The 21,832-nt window shown below is 46.0% G+C and overlaps 1 protein-coding gene across 1 annotated transcript in view; it reads right to left on the bottom strand.

The window, feature by feature from the left end:
• Window positions 1-21,832, bottom strand: part of loxhd1b (lipoxygenase homology PLAT domains 1b) — a gene marked incomplete at both ends in the record, with an annotated part of 219,653 nt that overhangs the window by 61,719 nt on the left and 136,102 nt on the right. The window contains 7 exons of the mRNA XM_084322732.1: window positions 929-1,055; window positions 3,116-3,325; window positions 4,225-4,379; window positions 4,912-5,074; window positions 10,370-10,486; window positions 12,029-12,210; window positions 14,557-14,721. Coding sequence (XP_084178858.1) covers window positions 929-1,055; window positions 3,116-3,325; window positions 4,225-4,379; window positions 4,912-5,074; window positions 10,370-10,486; window positions 12,029-12,210; window positions 14,557-14,721 — 1,119 coding nt within the window. The remainder of the gene's footprint in view (window positions 1-928; window positions 1,056-3,115; window positions 3,326-4,224; window positions 4,380-4,911; window positions 5,075-10,369; window positions 10,487-12,028; window positions 12,211-14,556; window positions 14,722-21,832) is intronic.

Below are 21,832 nucleotides of genomic sequence, written 5' to 3'. Positions count from 1 at the left end.
ATTGACATTTGGAGAAGATGGACTATTTCAACAACTAATCCAAATAATAACTGGCCTGGATTTTATGTTTAGGTAATATAAAATGCTTCCGAGTAAGACAAATTTGATTACATGATGAGAGATCTAAAGTTCATTTCAGTCTATGTTAATTTGCTCAGCTGTGATATGAATCTAGCAAAGCATAGTGGTACATACTACAGCTGTGATATGAATCTAGCAAAGCATAGTGGTACATACTACAGCTGTGATATGAATCTAGAAAAGCATAGTGGTACATACTACAGCTGTGATATGAATCTAGAAAAGCATAGTGGTACATACTACAGCTGTGATATGAATCTAGAAAAGCATAGTGGTACATACTACAGCTGTGATATGAATCTAGAAAAGCATAGTGGTACATACTACAGCTGTGATATGAATCTAGAAAAGTGTAGCGTTACGCCGGTACATATACAGCTGTGATATGAAGCTAGCAAAGCACAGCGGTACATATACAGCTGTGATATGAAGCTAGCAAAGCACAGCGGTACATATACAGCTGTGATATGAAGCTAGCAAAGCACAGCGGTACATATACAGCTGTGATATGAAGCTAGCAAAGCACAGCGGTACATATACAGCTGTGATATGAAGCTAGCAAAGCACAGCGGTACATATACAGCTGTGTTATGAAGCTAGCAAAGCACAGCGGTACATATACAGCTGTGATATGAAGACTGTAGTATTTACTATATTGTAGTATTTACTATAATGTAGTATTTACTATATTTTAGTATTTACTAGACTGTAGTATTTACTATAATGTAGTATTTACTAGACTAGTATTTACTATAGTATTTACTAGACTGTAGTATTTACTATATTGTAGTATTTACTAGACTGTAGTATTTACTAGACAGTAGTAAGTTGTGTTTCTGTGTCTTACTTGGCCCCTCCTTCACGGCGGCCACTTTCTTCTTCTTCTTCTTCTTGTTGGCGTTCCTGTCCAGCCCCAGCTTGGCCTGGGTCACCTGCTGAGAGTTAGCATCACTGTTCCTCTCGCCCTCGTAACCCTGGAAACAACAAACAAACAAAAACAAACTTCCCTGTTATATTAATAATAATAATAATTCATTACATCTATATAGCGCTTTTTTTAGACACTCAAAGCGCTCCCCACAATGTAGGGTGGAAATTGCCTCCTTCACCACCAGCACCCAACCTTGGACTACACAGGCTCAATGGCTGCCATACACTGGCACCAGGCACACATCACACTACACAATGGCTGAACGGCTCAGGAAACAGGGATTGATATCAGCCGGGGAAGGGATGATTAATTAGGTGGCCTTGATGTCAGAGACTTGATTGGGAATTTGGCCAGGAACATCGGGGAACCCCCTACTCTTTGTGATAGGCGTCCTGGGTTCTTTAAAGACCAAGATTCATGTCCGAACCTCTGTACTCCTGCTTTACAAAATACTAGGGGAGGTGTCAAAATATACTTGGCATGCCGATATTATATCCACACACTGACGCCAAGTATCAACCTTTAAAAAAGGTGCAATAGAAAGTGATTGGAATGAGGTGAACAGCACATTACAAAAACCTTTGTAAAACACACATTTTCTGTGGGATTTTTATAAATTTGGACAAATTTGACCTGTATGACTACAAGACATCAGGCTATGGAACCGTTATGTTTTCCAGCTCCTACCTCTCAGCTGGGACCCAAAAACAGGCATCTGGCAACAAGTCAACTCAAAAGTAAGAAGCAAATATTTTATTTCAGTGTGTTCAAACCTCTGTTTCTCTATTACATTAGCACTCAAAGTGATATTACAAAAAAAGTTAAATAAAAAATAAGTCCAGTAGAGAGAGAGAGAGATGAGGAACGGGAGACAGAGTGGGGGGAAGACATTCGGCAAATAACGACGGGTCCGGGAATCGAACCCGGGTCGGCCGTGCTGCAACTCAGCGCGTTGTGTGGTTCGCCACTGGGGCGCCCCCAAAGTGATTCTTTTGTGTAAGAAACTTCAGAATGTTACCTTTGAAAAGAGACCAGACTCATGCATGTGCTATATGTATAAAGTATAATACATCGCAAATTACTTTGGGTATGCAATTGACAGGCGTTTTATGCAAGATTTGCAGGACTGTTAACACTTTGCATGCCACGCCCGAGATTATTCGGGTTATTACCCCCGTGTTGAATGCCCAATCACGAGAATATTCGTTTGTTCTCTTTTTTTTTTTTTTTTGCGATCTGAAATCATATTTCATCAACCGTGTCTACCGTTGGAAATTCAGCTACCTCAGGCGCTCAGATGTGAAAAAAGCGCCCCCTATCGTCTCCCAGATGGTAATTCACCCTTTTGGATTGAACTCAATGAAAATGAATGAGAAAAAAAAACCCGCACTCCACATTTTACTTCTCACTCATGCAACCGGCGTCTACCAGCTTCATGCTGGACTCTCGGAGCAGCGGGGAATATGTGTTTTACAGTATACACAGTGAATCACTAAAAGGAGTGATTTTTTCGAATGGCGATCAGGAATTGGAATAATCCATTTGGATACCATCTGATCTCAGGTAAGGAATCTATGTTACCAGTCTAAGGATAATCAGACCAGTTTTCACGGATATATAAGCTTTTATGTGATTATGTGATATCGCTGTTTGACGTGTCAGGAAATAGGACTCGATTTTCAGCTTGCAGCAAGAGCGTGCATGCGTACACATATACTATCGATAATCTAGCGTTTATTTGAAAACGATTCATAAATAGGCCGAAAAATGACAACGTTCTAGAATATTCCAGGAAAAGGCAATTATCAGGGAATCTCTTCTTTTTTCCGTGAAACCGAGTGCTTTTCAGAATGGTAGAAAACGGAAATGAACCGATAAAAAAACAATCTGCTACGACAATGTTGACTGGAAAATGAGTCTTTGATAAGCGACGGGCAGATTAGACACATAGCCATAATTTAAAACATAGATTAGGCGATATTAACGCTAACATTGAAGTGGTGCTGGGCATTCAAGGGACTAATAAGGAATTAAACTTTGGCAGTCAAAGTGTTAAGGGGTTAAAGAGACAGGCACCCTCCAGGGCGTCTTAAAGAGACAGACCTTGATGAAGAAGGTCCTCTCGATGCACCTGTCCTCTTTTTTCTTGGACAGCCAGCGCTCGCAGAGGAACATGTAGACCTCCTCCGTCTCCTCGTCCGTCACCTCCACCTGGTCCAGGTACCAGTCCGCCCCCATCATGGAGTTGTCGTGGCGGATTCGGATCTTGAACACCTGGCCCAGGTCCACCGCCTCCATGGTGAACTTATCCACCTGGTGGAGAGAGAGAGGATCTTCATACATAGATACTATAGATAGATAGATAGATAGATAGATAGATAGATAGATAGATAGATAGATAGATAGATAGATAGATAGATAGATAGATAGATAGATAGAGAGAGAGAGAGAGAGAGAGAGAGAGAGAGAGAGAGAGAGAGAGAGAGAGACAGACAGACAGACAGACAGACAGACAGACAGACAGACAGACAGACAGACAGACAGACAGACAGACAGACAGACAGACAGACAGACAGACAGACAGACAGACAGACAGACAGACAGACAGACAGACAGACAAACAGACAGACAGACAGACAGACAGACAGACAGACAGACAGACAGACAGACAGACAGACAGACAGACATCTCTGGTAAGCGCTAGATGTAAAGAGATCATTATGCATTATTGATTGTAGAAAACTCAAAATCTACAGATGACATGTGTGTCAATGAAATCAACAACTCGATTAGTCAACTAACAATATCTTTAGTCGCCCGACAGCCCTACAACAAAGTATCAAAAAGATATAATTAAATGTTTCCTGGCAATGATCGAATTTAACGGAACACGCTGATATTCTAGGAAATTAGAAATAGCCTAGCTTAGCACAAATAGATAGAAGCGGATACAGACCACTAGCCTTAGCTTAAAAGTCCTTGAGAGGTGTTTCTGGCCAACAGCTAGGCTAGCTGGTCCGTATCCGCTTCCATTCAATAATGCAAAGCTAGGCTAGCTTGCAGCCGGAAAGCTTTCTACTGAACGCACAGAGAGGAGATTGGTATCTATCTTCTTGTCTGACTCTGGAGACGACGGAAAGCAGCATTTACTAGAATGTTGGCGTGCTCCTTTAAGTGTTGCGGAAGCCATGATCACTTTTCTGCAAGCGTACCTCTCCTCTTTCAAACTTGTTGCTGTTGGTCTCAGACTTGCTGAGTTTGCGCTCCCCTGTATCTCCCAGGTCTCCGTAGATGGTGAGGAAGATGTTGGCATCGGTTCCCGCTCCGTACATGTCACCAGTTCGCACTGTCACCTTGTATGTGTGAGCTGTAATGGAGACAAAATAGAGAATCTTTATTAGTAGCAGCAGCGGCAGTAGTAGTAGTAGTACTAATGTAACGGATTGGTACCGCGAAGCGCAGTCACAAAGGACTTCCGATGTTGTGAAGTGACTCGGGTGAGTCGCGGTGCTGTGGGTTAAACTCACTCTCATCCTCAAAAGACACATAGACACGTTACAAAGCAGTGAGTTCACTTGGTATAACGGTCTGTGCTGTTGCCCGCGGCGTGGGAGACCACGAGTTCGAAACTCCCTTGGGGCATCGAAGTTTAAGGTGATGATATGACAACCGTTACACTAGTATCAGCAGCAGTAGTGGTAGTGGTAGTAGTAGGAGCAAGACCATGGTAGTACCGTGGTAAATTATTTATAAAATGACCAGCCCCATGACCAGCACCATGGTAAAACTGAAATGACCACCATACTACCATGATACATTTCCGTAAGGGCATCAACACTGACCCAGCATCAACAGTGACCCAGGCCCAGGACTCTGGAGGTGTGTGGGGGACGACTTACTCTCCAGACCGTCCTCCACCTCGGTCTCATTGCGCTTCAGGGTGCCGTCCCGCAGCAGTTTCTCCGTGATGATCTCCGAGGGCACCAGCTCTCTCACCGTCTCCCCGTCGTCCTCAGACCTGGCCAGCCAGCACTCGCACGGGAAGATGGTCGTCTCTGAACCCTACGCAGGTTTTAAAGTCACAGTAAGTTGGTATAAAAAAGGGCATCGGGTCAGTCAAATCCCCCTCAGATCCTGAAGATGATAGAATTGGAGGCAGTTGAGTAGTAGATAGTATAGTATAGTAGTAGTAGTAGTAGTAGTAGTAGTAGTAGTAGTAGTAGTAGTAGTAGTAATAGAGGTAGTAGTAGTAGTAGTAGTAGTAGTAGTAGTAGTAGTAGTAGTAGTAGTAGTAGTAGTAATAGAAGTAGTAGTAGTAGTAGTAGTAGTAGTAGTAGTAGTAGTAATAGAAGTAGTAGTAGTAGTAGTAGTAGTAATAGTAGTAGTAGTAGTAGTAGTAGTAGTAGTAGTAGTAGTAGTAGTAGTAGTAGTAGTAGTAGTAGTAGTAATAGAAGTAGTAGTAGTAGTAGTAGTAGTAGTAGTAGTAGTAGTAGTAGTAATAGTAATAGAGGTAGTAGTGGTAGTAGTAGTAGTAGTAGTAATAGAGGTAGTAGTAGTAGTAGTAGTAGTAGTAGTAATAGAGGTAGTAGTAGTAGTAGTAATAGAAGTAGTAATAGAAGTAGTAGTAGTAGTAGTAGTAGTAGTAGTAGTAGTAGTAGTAGTAGTAGTAGTAGTAGTAGCAGTAGTAATAGTAGTAGTAGTAGTAGTAGTATTAGTAGTAGTAGTAGTATAGTATAGTATAGTAGTAGTAGTAATAGTAGTAGTAATAGAGGTAGTAGTGGTAGTAGTAGTATAGTATAGTAGTAGTAGTAGTAGTAGTAGTAGTAGTAGTAGTATAGTATAGTAGTAGTAGTAGTAGTAGTAGTAGTAGTAGTAGTAGTAGTAGTAGTAGTAGTAGTAATAGTAGCAGTAGTAATAAAGGTAGTAGTAGTAGTATAGTATAGTAGTAGTAGTAGTAGTAGTATAGTATAGTATAGTAGTAGCAGTAGTAGTAGTAGTAGTAAAGGTAGTAGTAGTATAGTATAGTAGTAGTAGTAGTAGTAGTAGTAGTATAGTATAGTAGTAGCAGTAGCAGTAGTAGTAGTAGTAGTAGTAGTAGTAGTAGTAGTAGTAGTAGTAGTAGTAGTAGTAGTAGTAGTAGTAGTAGTAAGTCAAGTCAAGTCATTTATTTATAAAGCACATTTAAAAACTCAAGAGCCAACCAAAGCGCTGTACAGTCAAAAGCAATTGGAATTGGATTATGGATCTTATTTTATCATCTCTTATGTGAATACAAAGGAATTGGATTATGGATCTTGTCTTATCATCTCTTATGTGACTACAAAGGAATTGGATTATAGATCTTATTTGATCATCTCTTATGTGAATACAAAGGAATTGGATTATAATAATAATAATAATAACTTTATTTGTATAGCACTTTTCATACAGAGGTTGCAGTTCAAAGTGCTTCACAACAGCAAAAAATACAGGCATAAGCGAGCATAAAAAGATAGACAGGTAGAATCACAGTGTTTCACATTAGGATCTAGCATCCCAATAGGCTCTCCGCTTACAGTTTTCAGTAACACAAATAGTAAAAATAGTTTAAAATGATTCAGTTTAAAAATAGTCAAAAATTTTTAAAATAGAACGGACATAAAAAATACAGGCATGAGCGAGCATAGCAAGATATGGCAAATCACAGTGTTTCACATTAGGATCTAGCATCCTAATAGGCTCTCTATTCAGTAATACTCCTGTAATTCATGAACAAATAATCAGTGTTTCACATTTGGATCTAGCAAATAATAAGAATAAAATGATTCAGTTTAAAAATAGTCATCAGTAAGAAGTAAAAAGTGCTCTATTCAGTAATACTCCTGTAATTCATGAACAAATAATCAGTGTTTCACATTTGGATCTAGCAAATAATAAGAATAGTTTAAAATGATTCAGTTTAAAAATAGTCATCAGTAAGAAGTAAAAAGTGCAATAACCGACACATGAATTTGATAGGCAGTGTAAAAGAGTAGGCAGGGTAAGAATAAATACAAGTTGTGTCAGGATATCCCTGATGTTTCCTCTTGCCACTAGGTGGTAGCAGATATCTATCAGTGAAATGCCTGAGCAAAGAGATAGGTTTTAAGCTGTCTTTTAAAGATGTCTAGCGAGTTGGCTTCCCTGATGTTTTGGGGTAGTTTGTTCCACAGTTTTGGGGCATAGTTGATAAAGGCTGCATTACCGATCCTCTTTTGACTGCTTCTGGGAGCCTCTAGTAGTCCAGCAGCTGATGATCGCAGTGTTCTTGGTGGTGTGTAATTTATTAGAGTGTTGGCGATGTAGCTAGGTCCCTGTCCATTTAGAGCTTTGTATGTAAGGAGAAGGACCTTAAAGTCAATTCTAAATGTTACAGGAAGCCAGTGTAAAGCGGCTAGGACTGGACTAATGTGCTCTCTCCTTTTGGTTCTAGTTAGCAGTCGGGCTGCAGAGTTTTGGATTAGCTGAAGCCTCTCTGTGGTTTTCTTAGGGAGACCTGTGAAAAGTGCATTACAGTAGTCTAACCGGCTAGATATGAATGCATGAATTAGCTTCTCAGCATCGTTCTGATTAATAAATGGTCGTACTTTTGCTATATTTCTGAGATGGAAGAACGATGTTTTCGTCACTTTGCTAATATGAGAATTGAAATTCAGTTCTGAATCTATGATAACCCCAAGACTAGTGACCTCAGATTTGATCCAAGGGGTTAGTCCCCCCAGGTTCTTTATTAATGTTTCTTTTTTAGTTTTGGAGCCGATAATTAGAATTTCAGTTTTGTTCTCGTTTAGTTTCAGGAAGTTCTTACTCATCCATTTATTTATTGCCAGTAAGCAGTCTGTAATGGAGCTAATCGCTGTATCATTTGGTTCAGCAGATATGTACAGTTGTGTATCATCCGCATAGCTATGGAAATCTACATTATGTTCTCTGATGATATCACCCAGCGGTAACATGTAAAGGGAGAAGAGTAAAGGACCTAAGCAACTCCCTTGTGCAACTCCATAGTTGTTGTCGTATATATCAGACATGTGATCTCCTAGTTTAACATAGAATTTCCTCCCTCTGATGTATGTTTTAAACCAGCCCAGCACATGGTCTGAGAAACCGACATGGTTTTCAAGACGATCGATTAGAATATCGTGATCGATTGTATCAAATGCTGCACTGAGATCTAACAGGATAAGGATGGAGATCTTATTCTCGTCAGAGTTTAGTCTGAGGTCACTGATTATTTTGGTGAGGGCAGTTTCAGTGCTATGATATTTTCTGAATCCTGACTGAAATTCTTCTAAGATGTTGTTTTCTTCAAGAAAGGAATTTATTTGAACTGAAACTATCTTTTCAAGTACTTTACTAGAAGTCCTTATGTGAATACAAAGGAATTGGATTATGGATCTTATTTTATCATCTCTTATGTGAATACAAAGGAATTGGATTATGGATCTTATTTGATCATCTCTTATGTGAATACAAAGGAATTGAATTATGGATCTTATTTTATCATCTCTTATGTGAATACAAAGGAATTGGATTATGGATCTTATCTTATCATCTCTTATGTGAATACAAAGGAATTGGATTATGGATCTCTTATCTTATCATCTCTTATGTGAATACAAAGGAATTTAATTATTGATTTTATCTTATCATCTCTTATGTGAATACAAAGGTGTAACTGAGGGGTACAATTCCCTGACTGTATTGATAAGTATGGTATCATTAAACCACTACCGCTTGATGTACTTTAACTTCTGGCCATACAGTACACGATATCTAAGTATGATGAACACTTTCCCACATATGAAATCAGGTCCACACAAATATAACAGTCGAAGGTTTAATATAGCAAAAGGTATATACAACATTCACTTAATTACATTCATGATTTGAATGCACTTGTAAGGCAAATGAGTATTCGTAGGCAAATCAACACTGAATGTCAAATCTCTGGTTACGCAGGAAGCAAGTATACAACCTGGTTCTTTAGGGAACTATAGCGATGGTACTTAAAGATTATAGCGGGATACTAAAGGGGTCCTGCTGGTTGTAAGTCAGTAAGGGGGGGGGGGTTTGGAGAGCCGTCAGCTGCATCCCATCTGGCCAACGATTCCTGGGGAGAATTCAGGTACAGAACACAGTGCCCGCAGGATCTTGATCCACAGATGAATACACTTGGGCCCTCTTGTAGACGGTAGCTGTAGGCTGTAGGTCCACAACGAAGGAGAAGCGAGGCGGCCTCGGTCTGGGTTGAGCGCCGTCTCACCTGGGCTCCTCTCGGGGGTAATTCCAACACTCACCTGCGTTGGCTGTTATCCGCTCCACAAATCAAAGCACCCAAAGCAAATAGATATTCCATGCCGTATAGGCTCAGCAGTCGTCCGGGTAGGTAATCCAATGTGCAGGTCCACTCGTCCTCGCCCAGAACTCCTCGGATGAAAGCACCACGCGTGGTCTGCCCAGCCTGGTTAAGACTCTAGATAACGCGAGGAAACGATGGGGGTGCTGCTCACTTTAGAACTCTAACCGAACGATGCACCATACATAATAGACTATTATTAACTTAATAGAAATACGTCCCACTCGACGGTACAGTGCCAAACTATGACAATTCAGCTATGAATTTACACGAGGTCTCAATGCCTATTCTGGGGCCAACTAGGCCATACTGCACCACACGTGGGTCGTGGGTGAGGCTTCACGTCTGTTACTAGGTTGGAGGGTAAAGGACTAATGGACTAAAAGAAAGTTCTACTTTACTTGCGCCATATTTATATGCACGGTGAACAAATAGTACCATTCGTATTTCGGTAGCCGTATTCCTACGCGGAACCGGGGCTAGTTGGGACATGTTCGTCGGCACTATTGAACTTGACTCAAGGGGCTTGTCTGCTGGCGCCAGGTTCTTGTCCAATGAGAGAATGAACTATTATGGGCTGTAGTAGACTAAAGAGATATTCAGTGTATATGTACAAAGAATATACAAGGGATATCAAACGATATACAAATACTATTAAATATATATCCATAAATAAATATATATATTCGGTTTAATCTGATCCTTCACAACAAAAGGAATTGGATTATGTATCTCTTATTTTATCATCTCTTATGTGAATACAAAGGAATTGGATTATGGATCTCTTATCTTATCATCTCTTACGTGAATACAAAGGCATTGGATTATGGATCGGCAGTTAAACGGCAGCGATGCCCCTTTGACCCAATTCCAGTACCGATGCCCTCGCTTCCATCTGATCCACCTTTCCTTGTTGTTTAATTAAACATGTCCGCCTCATTGGGCGGTTGACAGTGGGAGTCACCAGACCCTCGCAGTACCTTTCCTTTCCTGAGGAGGCGTCTGATCTCCACTCGGTCCAGATGCCAGCCTGGGTTGGTGCCTTTGTTGTCGTGTCCGACCCTGATCTTCTCGATGACGTCACCGACGTCCTCCAGCTGTGGGAGGAGTCACATGGTGAAGGAAAAGAAGTGACAACCACTTCATCTGGGTGATCTAGACCAGGGGTTCCCAAAGTTTTCAGGCCGCGACCCCCGAAATAACGGTGTCAGAGAGCCGCGACTCCCACTATTATAGGAGGCAAAACGATTATTTTTAAATTACATTTTTATTTGTATTTTTTTATAAATGGAAATGTATGGTTGAAACATGCAAACGTGCAAACGCACACACACTAATAAGCATTGCAGGCTTTTAACCAGGGCCGGACTGGGGAAATCATTCAGGCCAGGAAATATAGTGCAAAATATAGCCCCAGTCAGGCCACTTTTTAAGCGGGGGTCTGGGGGTCCCCCATCCGGAAATTCTTTGTTACAAAGACTTCATTTCCTGCATTCTGGTGTAGGAATTTTTTTATTTGTACCCTTATATGCCAGTGTTTGTGATGGCATCACAAATTATTGTTAAAAAACAGGCTAGCATATGTATGATTAGCAACAACAACACTGATTTTGATGGATTTTCTGTTTTTTTGTAATGTCAGATTGAAAGAAATACTCACTCTTACCTTAAGGGACTAAATTTCCCTCTTCAAAAACGCCATATAAATATTACTATATGTTGAAATACAACTTTTTCTTTCATAAATCTTTTATTCAACTTCAGCCCTGATCATAACACCACATATTCATTTTATAATTCTAACCCTTTAGATGCCAGTGTGTGTGATGGCATATATTTGCAATATATCAAATGCAAAGTAGATTTTTCTGGGGGGGATTATTACAGGCTAGCATGTGTCAATGATTAGCAACAACACTGATTTTGATGGATTTTTTGTTTTTTGTAAGGGTCCTGCCTCCACCAATCACATTTCCCTTTGTGTGTGTGTGAGCAAGAGAGAGATAGAGAGATAGTACTCCAACTTGTGTGAGTTGCAGTGATCTCCTGGTTGTTCCCCACCTATTATCTAACTATTGTGCCACTGCAACTAGAAACACTGGCCTGGCCTGCTTCTAAGTTCAGTGGCCTGACTGCATAAAAAAAAAAAAAAAAAAAAGTATTTTTTGGAAATCTTTTTTTTTTTGGAAATCATCTGGCGACCCCCCCACGGCGGCTTGCGACCCCTCTAGGGGTCGCGACCCCCACTTTGGGAACCACTGATCTAGACACTACCCCCTCTCTCTCTCTCTGTGTGTGTGTCTCTCTCTCTCTGTGTGTGTCTCTCTCTCTCTCGCTCTCGCTCTGCTCTCTCTCTCTCTCTGTCTCTCTCTCTGCTCTCTCTGTCTCTCTCTCTGTCTCTCTCTCTCTCTCTCTCTCTCTCTCTCTCTCTCTGTCTCTCTCTCTGTCTATCTCTCTCTCTCTCTCTCTCTGTCTCTCTCTCTCTGCTCTCTCTCTGTCTCTCTGTCTCTCTCTCTGCTCTGTCTCTGTCTCTCTCTCTCTGTCTCTCTCTCTCTCTGTCTGTCTCTCTTTTTTTATAATTTTTTATTCCCGTTCATTCGTTTTCTTCATGATGTCACACATAAGCCACGCCCCCTCACCTCCACGATGAACATGTCCTCGGCTCCCCTCTCGAAACACAGCCGTCTCTCTCTCTTGTTGACGCACAGCTGCTTCTGCTGGGTGCCCAGGCCCTTCCTCCCGTACAGGACGATGAAGGCGTCGGCGTCCGTCCCGCCGGCAAACAGGTCGCTGGTGAAGATCTTTATCTCGTACGGTACGACTGGAAGAGGCCCGTTGTTTCAGTGTTCAGTATCAGTATGATGTTAAATCACTTATCATGAGAAAATAAACAATTATTCTTGTGTGGTGAATCACTTCACACTCACTCAATCACTCACTCACTCGCTCGCTCGCTCGCTCACTCACTCACTCACTCGCTTGCTCGCTCGCTCACTCACTCACTCACTCACTCGCTCGCTCACTCACTCACTCACTCACTCACTCACTCAGTACCTCACTCACTCACTCACTCACTCACTCAGTACCTGACTACCTCACTCACTCACTTACTCACTCACTCACTCACTCACTCACTCACTCACTCACTCACTCACTCACTCACTCACTCACTCACTCACTCACTCAGTACCTGACTACCTCACTCACTCACTCACTCACTCACTCACTCACTCACTCACTCACTCACTACCTCACTCACTCACTCACTCACTCACTCACTCACTCAGTACCTGACTACCTCACTCACTCACTCACTCACTCACTACCTCACTCACTCACCCACTCACCCACTCACTCACTCACTCACTCACTCACTCACTCACTCAGTACCTCACTCACTCACTCAGTACCTCACTCACTCACTCACTCACCCACTCACTCACTCACTCCCTCACTCACTCACTCACTCACTCACTCACTCACTCACTCACTCACTCACTCACTCACTCACTCACTCACTCACTCACTCACTCACTCACTCACTACCTCACTCACTCACTCACTCACTCACTCACTCACTCACTCACTCACTCACTCACTCACTCACTCAGTCACTCACTCACTCAGTACCTCACTCACTCAGTCACTCACTCACTCAGTACCTCACTCACTCACTCACTCACTCACTCACTCACTCACTCACTCACTCACTCACTCACTCACTCACTCACTCACTCACTCACTCACTCACTCACTCACTCACTCACTCACTCACTCACTCACTCACTCACTCACCCACTCACTCACTCACTCACTCACTCACTCACTCACTCACTCACTCACTCACTCACTCAGTACCTCACTCACTCACTCAGTACCTCACTCACTCACTCACTCACTCACTCACTCACTCACTCACTCACTCAGTACCTGACTACCTCACTCACTCACTCACTCACTCACTCACTCACTCACTCACTACCTCACTCACTCACTCACTCACTCACTCACTCACTCACTCACTCAGTACCTCACTCACCCACTCACTCACTCACTCACTCACTCACTCACTCACTCACTCACTCACTCACTCACTCACTCACTCACTCACTCACTCACTCACTCACTCACTCACTCACTCACTCACTCACTCACTACCTCACTCACTCACTCACTCACTCACTCACTCACTCACTCACTCACTCACTCACTCACTCACTCACTCACTCACTCACTCACTCACTCACTCACTCACTCACTCACTCACTACCTCACTCACTCACTCACTCACTCACTCACTCACTCACGCACTCACTCACTCACTCACTCACTCACTCACTCACTCACTCACTCACTCACTCACTCACTCACTCACTCACTCACTCACTCAGTACCTGACTACCTCACTCACTCAGTACCTGACTACCTCACTCACTCACTCACTCAGTACCTGACTACCTCACTCACTCACTCACTCAGTACCTGACTACCTCACTACCTCACTCACTCAGTACCTGACTACCTCACTCACTCAGTACCTGACTACCTCACTCACTCAGTACCTGACTACCTCACTCACTCAGTACCTGACTACCTCACTCACTCACTCACTCACTCACTCACTCACTCACTACCTGACTATCTCTCTCTCTCTCTTTCTCCCTCCCTCCCTCTCTCCCTCCCGCGTGTATGCTTTTACCAACGCATTTGTGTTTCCGGGTTCCCGTTTTGCGCTCTGATTGGCCACTGACCTACACGCGTACGCCCCCCCTCGCTATCGCCTTTGGGGCGTGAGATATGAAGACAGATTTAACTGGGTATAGGAAGGAGGTACCATACGAGCCGCAAATTGAACATGCAGTGAGTCTGCGACAACAACCCAATAATAAACACTCGAAACAGCTATTACCAGACAATTACAACAGCAGTGGTGCCTGCTTCAAATGTCACGTATTATGTGTTCATATCTCACGCCCCAAAGGCGATAGCGAGGGGGGCGTACGCGTGTAGGTCAATGACCAATCAGAGCGCAAAACAGGAACCCGGAAACACAAATGCGTTGGTAAAAGCACACACGCCTCCCTCCCACCCTCCCTCCCTCCATCCCTCCCTCTCTCTCCCCCTCCCTCCCTCCCTCCCTCCCTTCCTCCCTCCCTCCCTCCCTCACATGGCATATAGAGTTCAGTCTGTAGTTCTGCAGGGTACAGGTCCCTCATTATGGCTCCATCATCTTCTCCTTTCGATAACCAACGGCCACATGGGAAACGTAGTCTGAGGCCCTGCGAGGGGGCGTCGATCTCTACCCAGTCCAAGAACCAACCGGATGAAACCCCTAAAGGAACCAGACAACAGTATAACAATAGTTATTACTACCACTATACTGTTTAGTATATAATATAATAGAGCCTACTGGTATGTATTACAGATCTAGTACTTGTGATGCTTCAGTGACAATGGAATTTTCTATTGTGGAATCAATAAAGTACTACTGTTAGTAACTGAGGGGTACAATTCCCTGACTGTATTGATAAGTATGGTATCATTAAACCACTACCGCTTTATGTACTTTAATTACTGGCCATACAGTACACGATATCTAAGTATGATGAACACTTTCCCACATATGAAATCAGGTCCACACAAAGGTATAAGTCAAATATTTAATATATAGCAAAGGGTACATATAATAGTTACTTATTACATTTATGATTTGAATTGAATGCTCTTGTAAGGCAAATGAGTACTCGTAGGCAAATCAACACTGAATGTCCAATCTCTGGTTACACAGGAAGCAAGTATACAACCTGGCTTTTAGGGAATTATAGCGATGGTCACTTAATGATTATAGCTGGATAATACTGTAAAGGGTCCTGCCGGTTGTAAGCCAGTAGGGGGGGTAGGAGAGCCGTCGGCTGTATCCCGTCTGGTCAACGATTTCTAGGGAGAGTCCAGGTACAGAACACAGTGCCCGTAGAACCTTGATCCGCAGATGAATACACTTGGGCTCTCTTGTAGACGATAGCTGTAGCTGTAGCTTTAGGTCCACAACGAAGAAGAAGCGAGGCGACCTCAGTCTGGTCTGAGCGCCGTCTCACCTTGGCTCCTCTCGGGGTAAATCCAACACTCACCGGTGTTGGCGATTATCCGCTCCACAAATCAAAGCACCAAAGCAAATAGATATTCCATGCCGTATAGGGCTCAGCAGTCGTCGGGGTAGGTAATCCAATGTGCAGGTCCACTCGTCCTCGCCCAGAACTCCTCGGATGAAAGCACCACGCGTGGTCTGCCCAACCTGGTTAAGACTCTAGATAACGCGAGGAAACGATGGGGGTGCTGCTCACTTTAGAACTCTAACCGAACGATGCACCATACATAATAGACTATTATTACTTAATAGAAATACGGTGCCAAACTCTGGCAATTCAGCTATTAATTCGCACAAGGTCTCACTGCTATTCTAAGGCCAAACAGGCCGTACTACACCGCACGCGGTATCGTGGGGTGAGGCTTCACGTCTTGTTACTTAGTTGGGTAGAAGGGTAAAGGACTAAGAGGAATTCTACATTTCTTGCGCCATATTTATATGCACAGTGGACAAGTAGTGCCGCTCTGCTTTCGGTAGCCGTATTCCTGCGCGGAGCTGAGGCTAGTAAGGGCATGTCTCGTCGGTACCTGGTCCTTTTGTCCAATAAGAGAATGAACTATTATGGGCTGTAGTAGAATAAAGGGATATTCCGTGTATGTATACAAGGAATACACAAGGGATATCAAACGATATACAAATACTATTAAATATATATCCATAAATAAATATATATATTCGGTTCAATCTGATCCTTCACAACAGCCGCCCCCTAATTAGTCCCACCTAATTAGCTGAGCAGAGACAGATTAACCGCACTGTCCACTACTCAATGTCCGCTGTAAGGGTCAGTCAACTCACAAAGTCATAGGGTCATGGTCGTCATCAATAGTATCAGGGAGCCTTGGCAGTTCTATTAGCCTCGCCACGGGTCGGGTGTAAGTCCGTCCTTGGACGAGCACTTCAGCTGCTCGGACCTTTCCATCGGCACCGGTGATCACTTTGCTTACGCGGCCAGCCGGCCACATAGCTCTGGGTAGTGACTGGTCGATGATCATGACGACTGTTCCTTCTGTCAAATTGTCTCTCTCTTTTACCCACTTCTGGCGGGTCTGTAGAGACGGTAGGTAGTGGAGTAGGAAGCTGTTCCAAAACTTGTCAGCCAGTACTTGACTGTACCTCCACATTCTTCGGCTGTTCGCTTCTTCAGGCCTGTACATTGTCTGGGGTAGCGCGGGGTCCAGCCGCCCCATCAAGAGGGTGTTGGGGGTGACTGGGTCGACATCTGCTACATCACTTGAGACGTAACCGAGGGGCTTTGAGTTCAATACTCCCTCGATCTCCGTGAGGACTGTCATTAGGACTTCTTCCGCCACAGTCTGGGCCCCAAGCATGGCGTACAGGGCTGTCTTTATGGAACGTACTTCTCGTTCCCAGGTTCCACCGAAGTGAGGTGCGTTCGGGGGATTAAACTGGAAGTCAATCTGGGATGGAGCGAGGTGGGTCTTAAGTTCTGGGCCCATAGCTTGGAAGCTCTCTCTCAGCTCTCTTTCTCCGCCTTTGAAGTTTGTCCCGTGATCAGACAACAATGTAGACGGTTTTCCTTTCCGTGATGTGAATCTTCGGAAGGCCATAAGGAATGAGTCTGTGCTCATGGTTGGAAGGAGTTCGATATGTATCGCTCTGGTGGTCATGCATTTGAATACAATACCCCACCGCTTCTCGGTTCCTCTTCCTCTCTTTATATACAGCGGGCCAAAACAGTCCATACCGGTAGAGTGAAAGGGCTTGTCGCCGAGTCGGAGGCGACAGGGAGGTAGGTCAGCCATCCGGGGTATACTGGGCTGCGCGCGCCACTTACGGCAGTCTAGACAGGTTCGCTGGAAGCGCCGCACTGCTTCTCTCCCTTGCAGTATCCAATAACGACGTCTGATCTCCGCGAAGACTCTCTCTGCCCCTGCGTGGTGCACATCCTCGTCGTATTTCTTTATGATCAGCTCTGTGACCTTGTGTCGGCTGTTCAAGACTATTGGGTACTTAACGTCATCCGGTAGGTCTGGGGCTCTCCGCAGATGACCACCCACTCTGATGAGATTATGGGCGTCGCTCTCTGGGGCTAGGTGAAGCAGTCTGCTGTCTGATGGGACGGGCTTTGCTCCCTGTAGACAGGCTAGCTCATCGGGGAACGAGTCTCTCTGGGCTCGTTGTAGTAGAAGGAGTTCTGCTTCTTCGTAGTCAGCTGCTGAAATGTCAGTTGTGGGCTGAACCTCTGGGTGGTGCCACAGAAATGTCTTTAGCTGCGCACTTTCTAGGGTGAGGCAATCGTCTAGAACCGGGCCTGTGGGGACGAGTGTGTGTGTCAACCCACAGAACATAGGTTTCTTGTTCTCTGCCTCCTCTTTGCTCGCCTCCCGTGGGGTGGGTGTAGGCCACTCTTCTTCGGGGAGCTTGAGGAACTCTGGCCCGTCACTGTAGAGGTTGTGATGGGTGAGGTCATCCAGGGACATACCCCGGGTGATGACGTCAGCTGGGTTGTGTTTGGTGTCCACATACCGCCAGCTGGTTACTTCTGTTAACTCTTGAATCTCGGTGACTCTGACTCCCACGAAGACCTTGTATCTGCACGAATCAGACCGGATCCATGTGAGTACGGTCGTGGAGTCTGACCACAAGATTGTTCTTTGCACCGGAATGGTGAGTTCACGTTGGATTAACGTGGCGAGCTGCGCTCCTGCTAGGGCTGCGCAGAGCTCTAGGCGCGGGATAGATTGTTGCTTGCGTGGGGCTATTCTTGAGCGAGCCAGGATGAAAGCAGTATGTATTTCTCCTCCCTCCTCTTGGGCACGCAAGTAAGCCACCGAACCATAGGCTACTTCGGAGGCGTCGCTGAATACGTGCAGGTCGATCTTGCATGTCTCTGGCCTCACTGTGGGTGGGAAGTAGCTGCGGCGTATATTAACACCTGGGAGTGAGCGGAGTTCCGTCTCCCACTCTCTCCATGTGGATGCAAGGTGTTCGGGTATGGGATCGTCCCAGCCCTGGTCTTTGTCCCATAGCGCTCTTACAATCATCTTTGCCCTGGTGGTGTAAGGTAGAATACATCCCAACGGGTCATATTGTCTGGCGAGTGTTCTGTATACACTCCGTCTGGTGGTCGGTATTGCCGTCGACCTTCCCTGCTCCTTGATCAGGGGTTTGTGTCTATAATGGAGCGAGTCTGTTTTGAAGCGCCAGACTAGTCCTAGTGTCATTTCTTGGGCTTCTCCTGGGATGGTCGCCATCCAGGTCTCGCTGCTCGCTGGCTTGTCCTCTGGGGAGAGGCTGCGCAATGCTGGGGGGTCGCTGCTGGCCCGCTGCCGGAGATCAAAGCCGTCTTTGATCAGGGAGGCGCGGAGCAGCGCACGACGTCGCCAGTCAGTTTTCTTTATGTGTCCCGCTGTGATTAATTTGGTAATCTCAGCGCGGTACACAGCTTCTTGAGCGGGGTCTTTGGCTAGGCGCCGCTCTGTGTTCAATAGATACCGCTCCGTCGCCTCTTTTGTAGCGCGAAAGGTGGGCATTCCCTCTCGCCTCAGGAGTGGAGTTGCGTATCTCATCACTCCGTTGACGTTGACTCTCTTTGTCCCGTGCTCGAGGAGGGCTATAGCGTAGATATCTTCCTTAGAACGAATGTCTTTCCTTTCGTTCTTAAAGGGCATTGTCTCTAGTGTCCATAGCCTCTCGACATGCTGCAGGAGTGTGGTGTCTCCTTCTGTCGCTCTGGAGTGGAGGCAGCTAGTGGCTGCTGTTCGGTTAAGAGACTTGGCGAGGGGGCCTTGTAACGTCCATCCTAGGCGGGTCTCGACTGCTGCAGGACAACCTCTGGGTCCTGTATGGACCCGGTCTATCGGGACTATGAGGTCTGCATGGTTGGAGCCTATCAGCAGGGTCGGGGTGGCGCCGTCTATGAGCGGGATAGGAAGTTGACGCAGGTGCACATATTTCTCCATCAGCTTGGCGATGGGGTAGGTGTACTGCGATAGTCCTATTTCTTGGCTGGTGAAAGCATTGGTAATCCTGTACCGTCTCTCTGGCTGCCCGCTTGCTGCGATAGTGAAGGAGACATTCTCGCCCTTTATCGTCTTTAGATCTCGTCTTATTGTCCGAATAGTCATCTGGTTCTCGCTCCCCCGTAGCCCCAGCTGGGCCGCAGCGGACGCGAGGAGAAGGGTCTTCTCTGACCCGTCATCAAGGACGGTGTAAGTGTCCATGATCTTGTCTTGGTAACTCAGGGTTACACGGACCACCTTTAAGAGCACCTGGGCGCCGCTGCTGCTAGCGGGGTCAATGTACATAACACTTGCCTTTGTGCTGTTGGATGGTGCAGGCTTTCTTTTGTTACTGTCGTGTAGGACATCCAGATGGGCTCCGTCACACCGACTACACCTCTTCTTTAGGCGGCACTCGGCTGCCATGTGACTGCGCGCACATCGGTAACAGCGCCTGTTGGACTTTATCCAGTGACTTACTTCTTCAGCGGTCATCTTCTTGAACTGGTCACATTGTGACAACCAGTGTTCCCTCTCGCAGTACGGGCACACCATCTTCCACTTCTCTTTCGTCGAGGGGGTACTGTGGTTCTTGCTGCTCGGTACTGATTCTGATTGGTGCATGACAGTCACCGATCTTCGGCCATCGTTTACTCTCCTAGGTCCCTCTCTGGAGATTGGCGTGCTCCGCACGAACGTATCCAGCCGTAGGCTGCTGACTTCTCTCGCCAGGAAGTCGGCTAAATCTAGGAGGGATGGCTCGGGACCGTTAGGATCACGGTGGTCTCTTTGCCGCCTGAAGCGCTCCTGTCGGGCGGGCGGCAGCTTCTCTAAAATCCTCTCGACGTTCGAGTTTGCGTATAGTTCGTGCATACCCTTTTCTTGTTGCGCCCCCAGCATCCCTACCAGGGATTGTACTTTTATAGACAGGTCGTCTAGTGAGCGATTGTCTGTTGCTGGGGGTAGGCGATCAATATGCCTTATCTCCTGTATTACGTAGTCCCATATACGTCCATATCTCTGGTCCAGCGCTGCTAGAGCCGCGGTGTATGGGGTCGTAGAGGTGGCATAGGCCAGCGCTATGTTGTGCGCTCGGGGCACTTTCAGGTGCTTCAATAATATTGCATACTTGTGGCGTTCATCAGCGACATCCACCATCATTGTCTCTAAGCACATCCGGAGCTCCGTGTACTGTGCTCGATTCTCATGGGTGAAGTCTGGAAACGTCGGTGTGCCAATGTATGACGCCATGGATGGCTGGCACATCGGTGAGCGTTGGAAGAGAGGCCTCCTGGGCGAGTCTCTTCTTACGCCTCTCGGTGGGCTGGTACTGGCAGGGTACCATGGCCCGCTGGTCCAGGTGCTATTCCTCGGGACTGGTCGTGCGTCATGCTCACCCGTGAGTCGAGTCGGGGGTCTGTAGCGCAGAGCCGCGGGGGTATAGCCTGGGCTGTACTGGACCTCCTGGTCCTGTGGAGTAATGTGCTGCTGTCGGGCTTGACTCTCCTCTTCTCCCTCTTCTTCTTCTGCCAGGTCACCTAGATCCTGTAGTCGTCTATTTAGCCTCTCCGCGGTGTCCGCTGTTCCTTCCTTGTAGCTGGGTCTCACTTGGACCGGTCGGGGAATGAGTTCGGAGGGGGGTGTAGACTCTCTCTGGTGGTCGAGTTCAAGGTCGCCTGCTCGGTTAGGGGAGGGTGCCCTTGACGTGTGTCTTGACGAGGCTCTGGAACCCCTTGTGGAGGGAGGGGGTGTTGCCCTGGTGATCAGCTGCTCCATTAGCTGCGCTTGTAGTCTGTCGCGCTCGGCTTCGCGCTTGGTGAGATCTGCTTCTCTTTGGGCACCGGCGCGCTGGGCGTCGGCCCGGTCTCTTGCCATATTCTCTTCCGTCTGAAGGCGTCTCAGCTCCAGACGTATGTGCTCTTCTTCGCTCCGTTGCTGTGTCTGGAGTCGATTGCGTTCACCCTGAAGTCGATCGCGTTCATCCTGAAGTCGATCGCGTTCGGTAGAGGCTGTCAGGCTGGCGAAGAACGCCTGTGACAGCATCCTCTCCGCCTCGCTGGGGGAAGACGCTTGTAGAGGTGAGCCGCTCCTGGCTGTACTCGTTGGGGAGTCCTGGAGCTCTATCTCCTCGGTGCTCTCCTCATCTTGTTCCGTGCAGAGTTCCACCTCTGGAGGGTTGTCTTCCTCCCGGAGCTCTGGGGGGACTACTTCTTCGGTCTTGGCGGGGGGTAAAGTCGTGTCAGTTCCCTCCTGGTCCCCACCGTGAGCTTGGTCAGTTACATTAGAACCCACTAGGGCCTCTGTGGTCGGGGTATCCTGGTTGATAGGGTCGG

The sequence above is a fragment of the Notolepis coatsorum genome (assembly GCF_963971535.1).
Source record: "Notolepis coatsorum genome assembly, chromosome: 10".
Lineage (NCBI taxonomy): Eukaryota > Metazoa > Chordata > Actinopteri > Aulopiformes > Paralepididae > Notolepis > Notolepis coatsorum.
The sequence above is the reverse complement of the archived record's forward strand: the minus strand, read 5'-3'. Positions and strand labels throughout refer to the sequence as shown.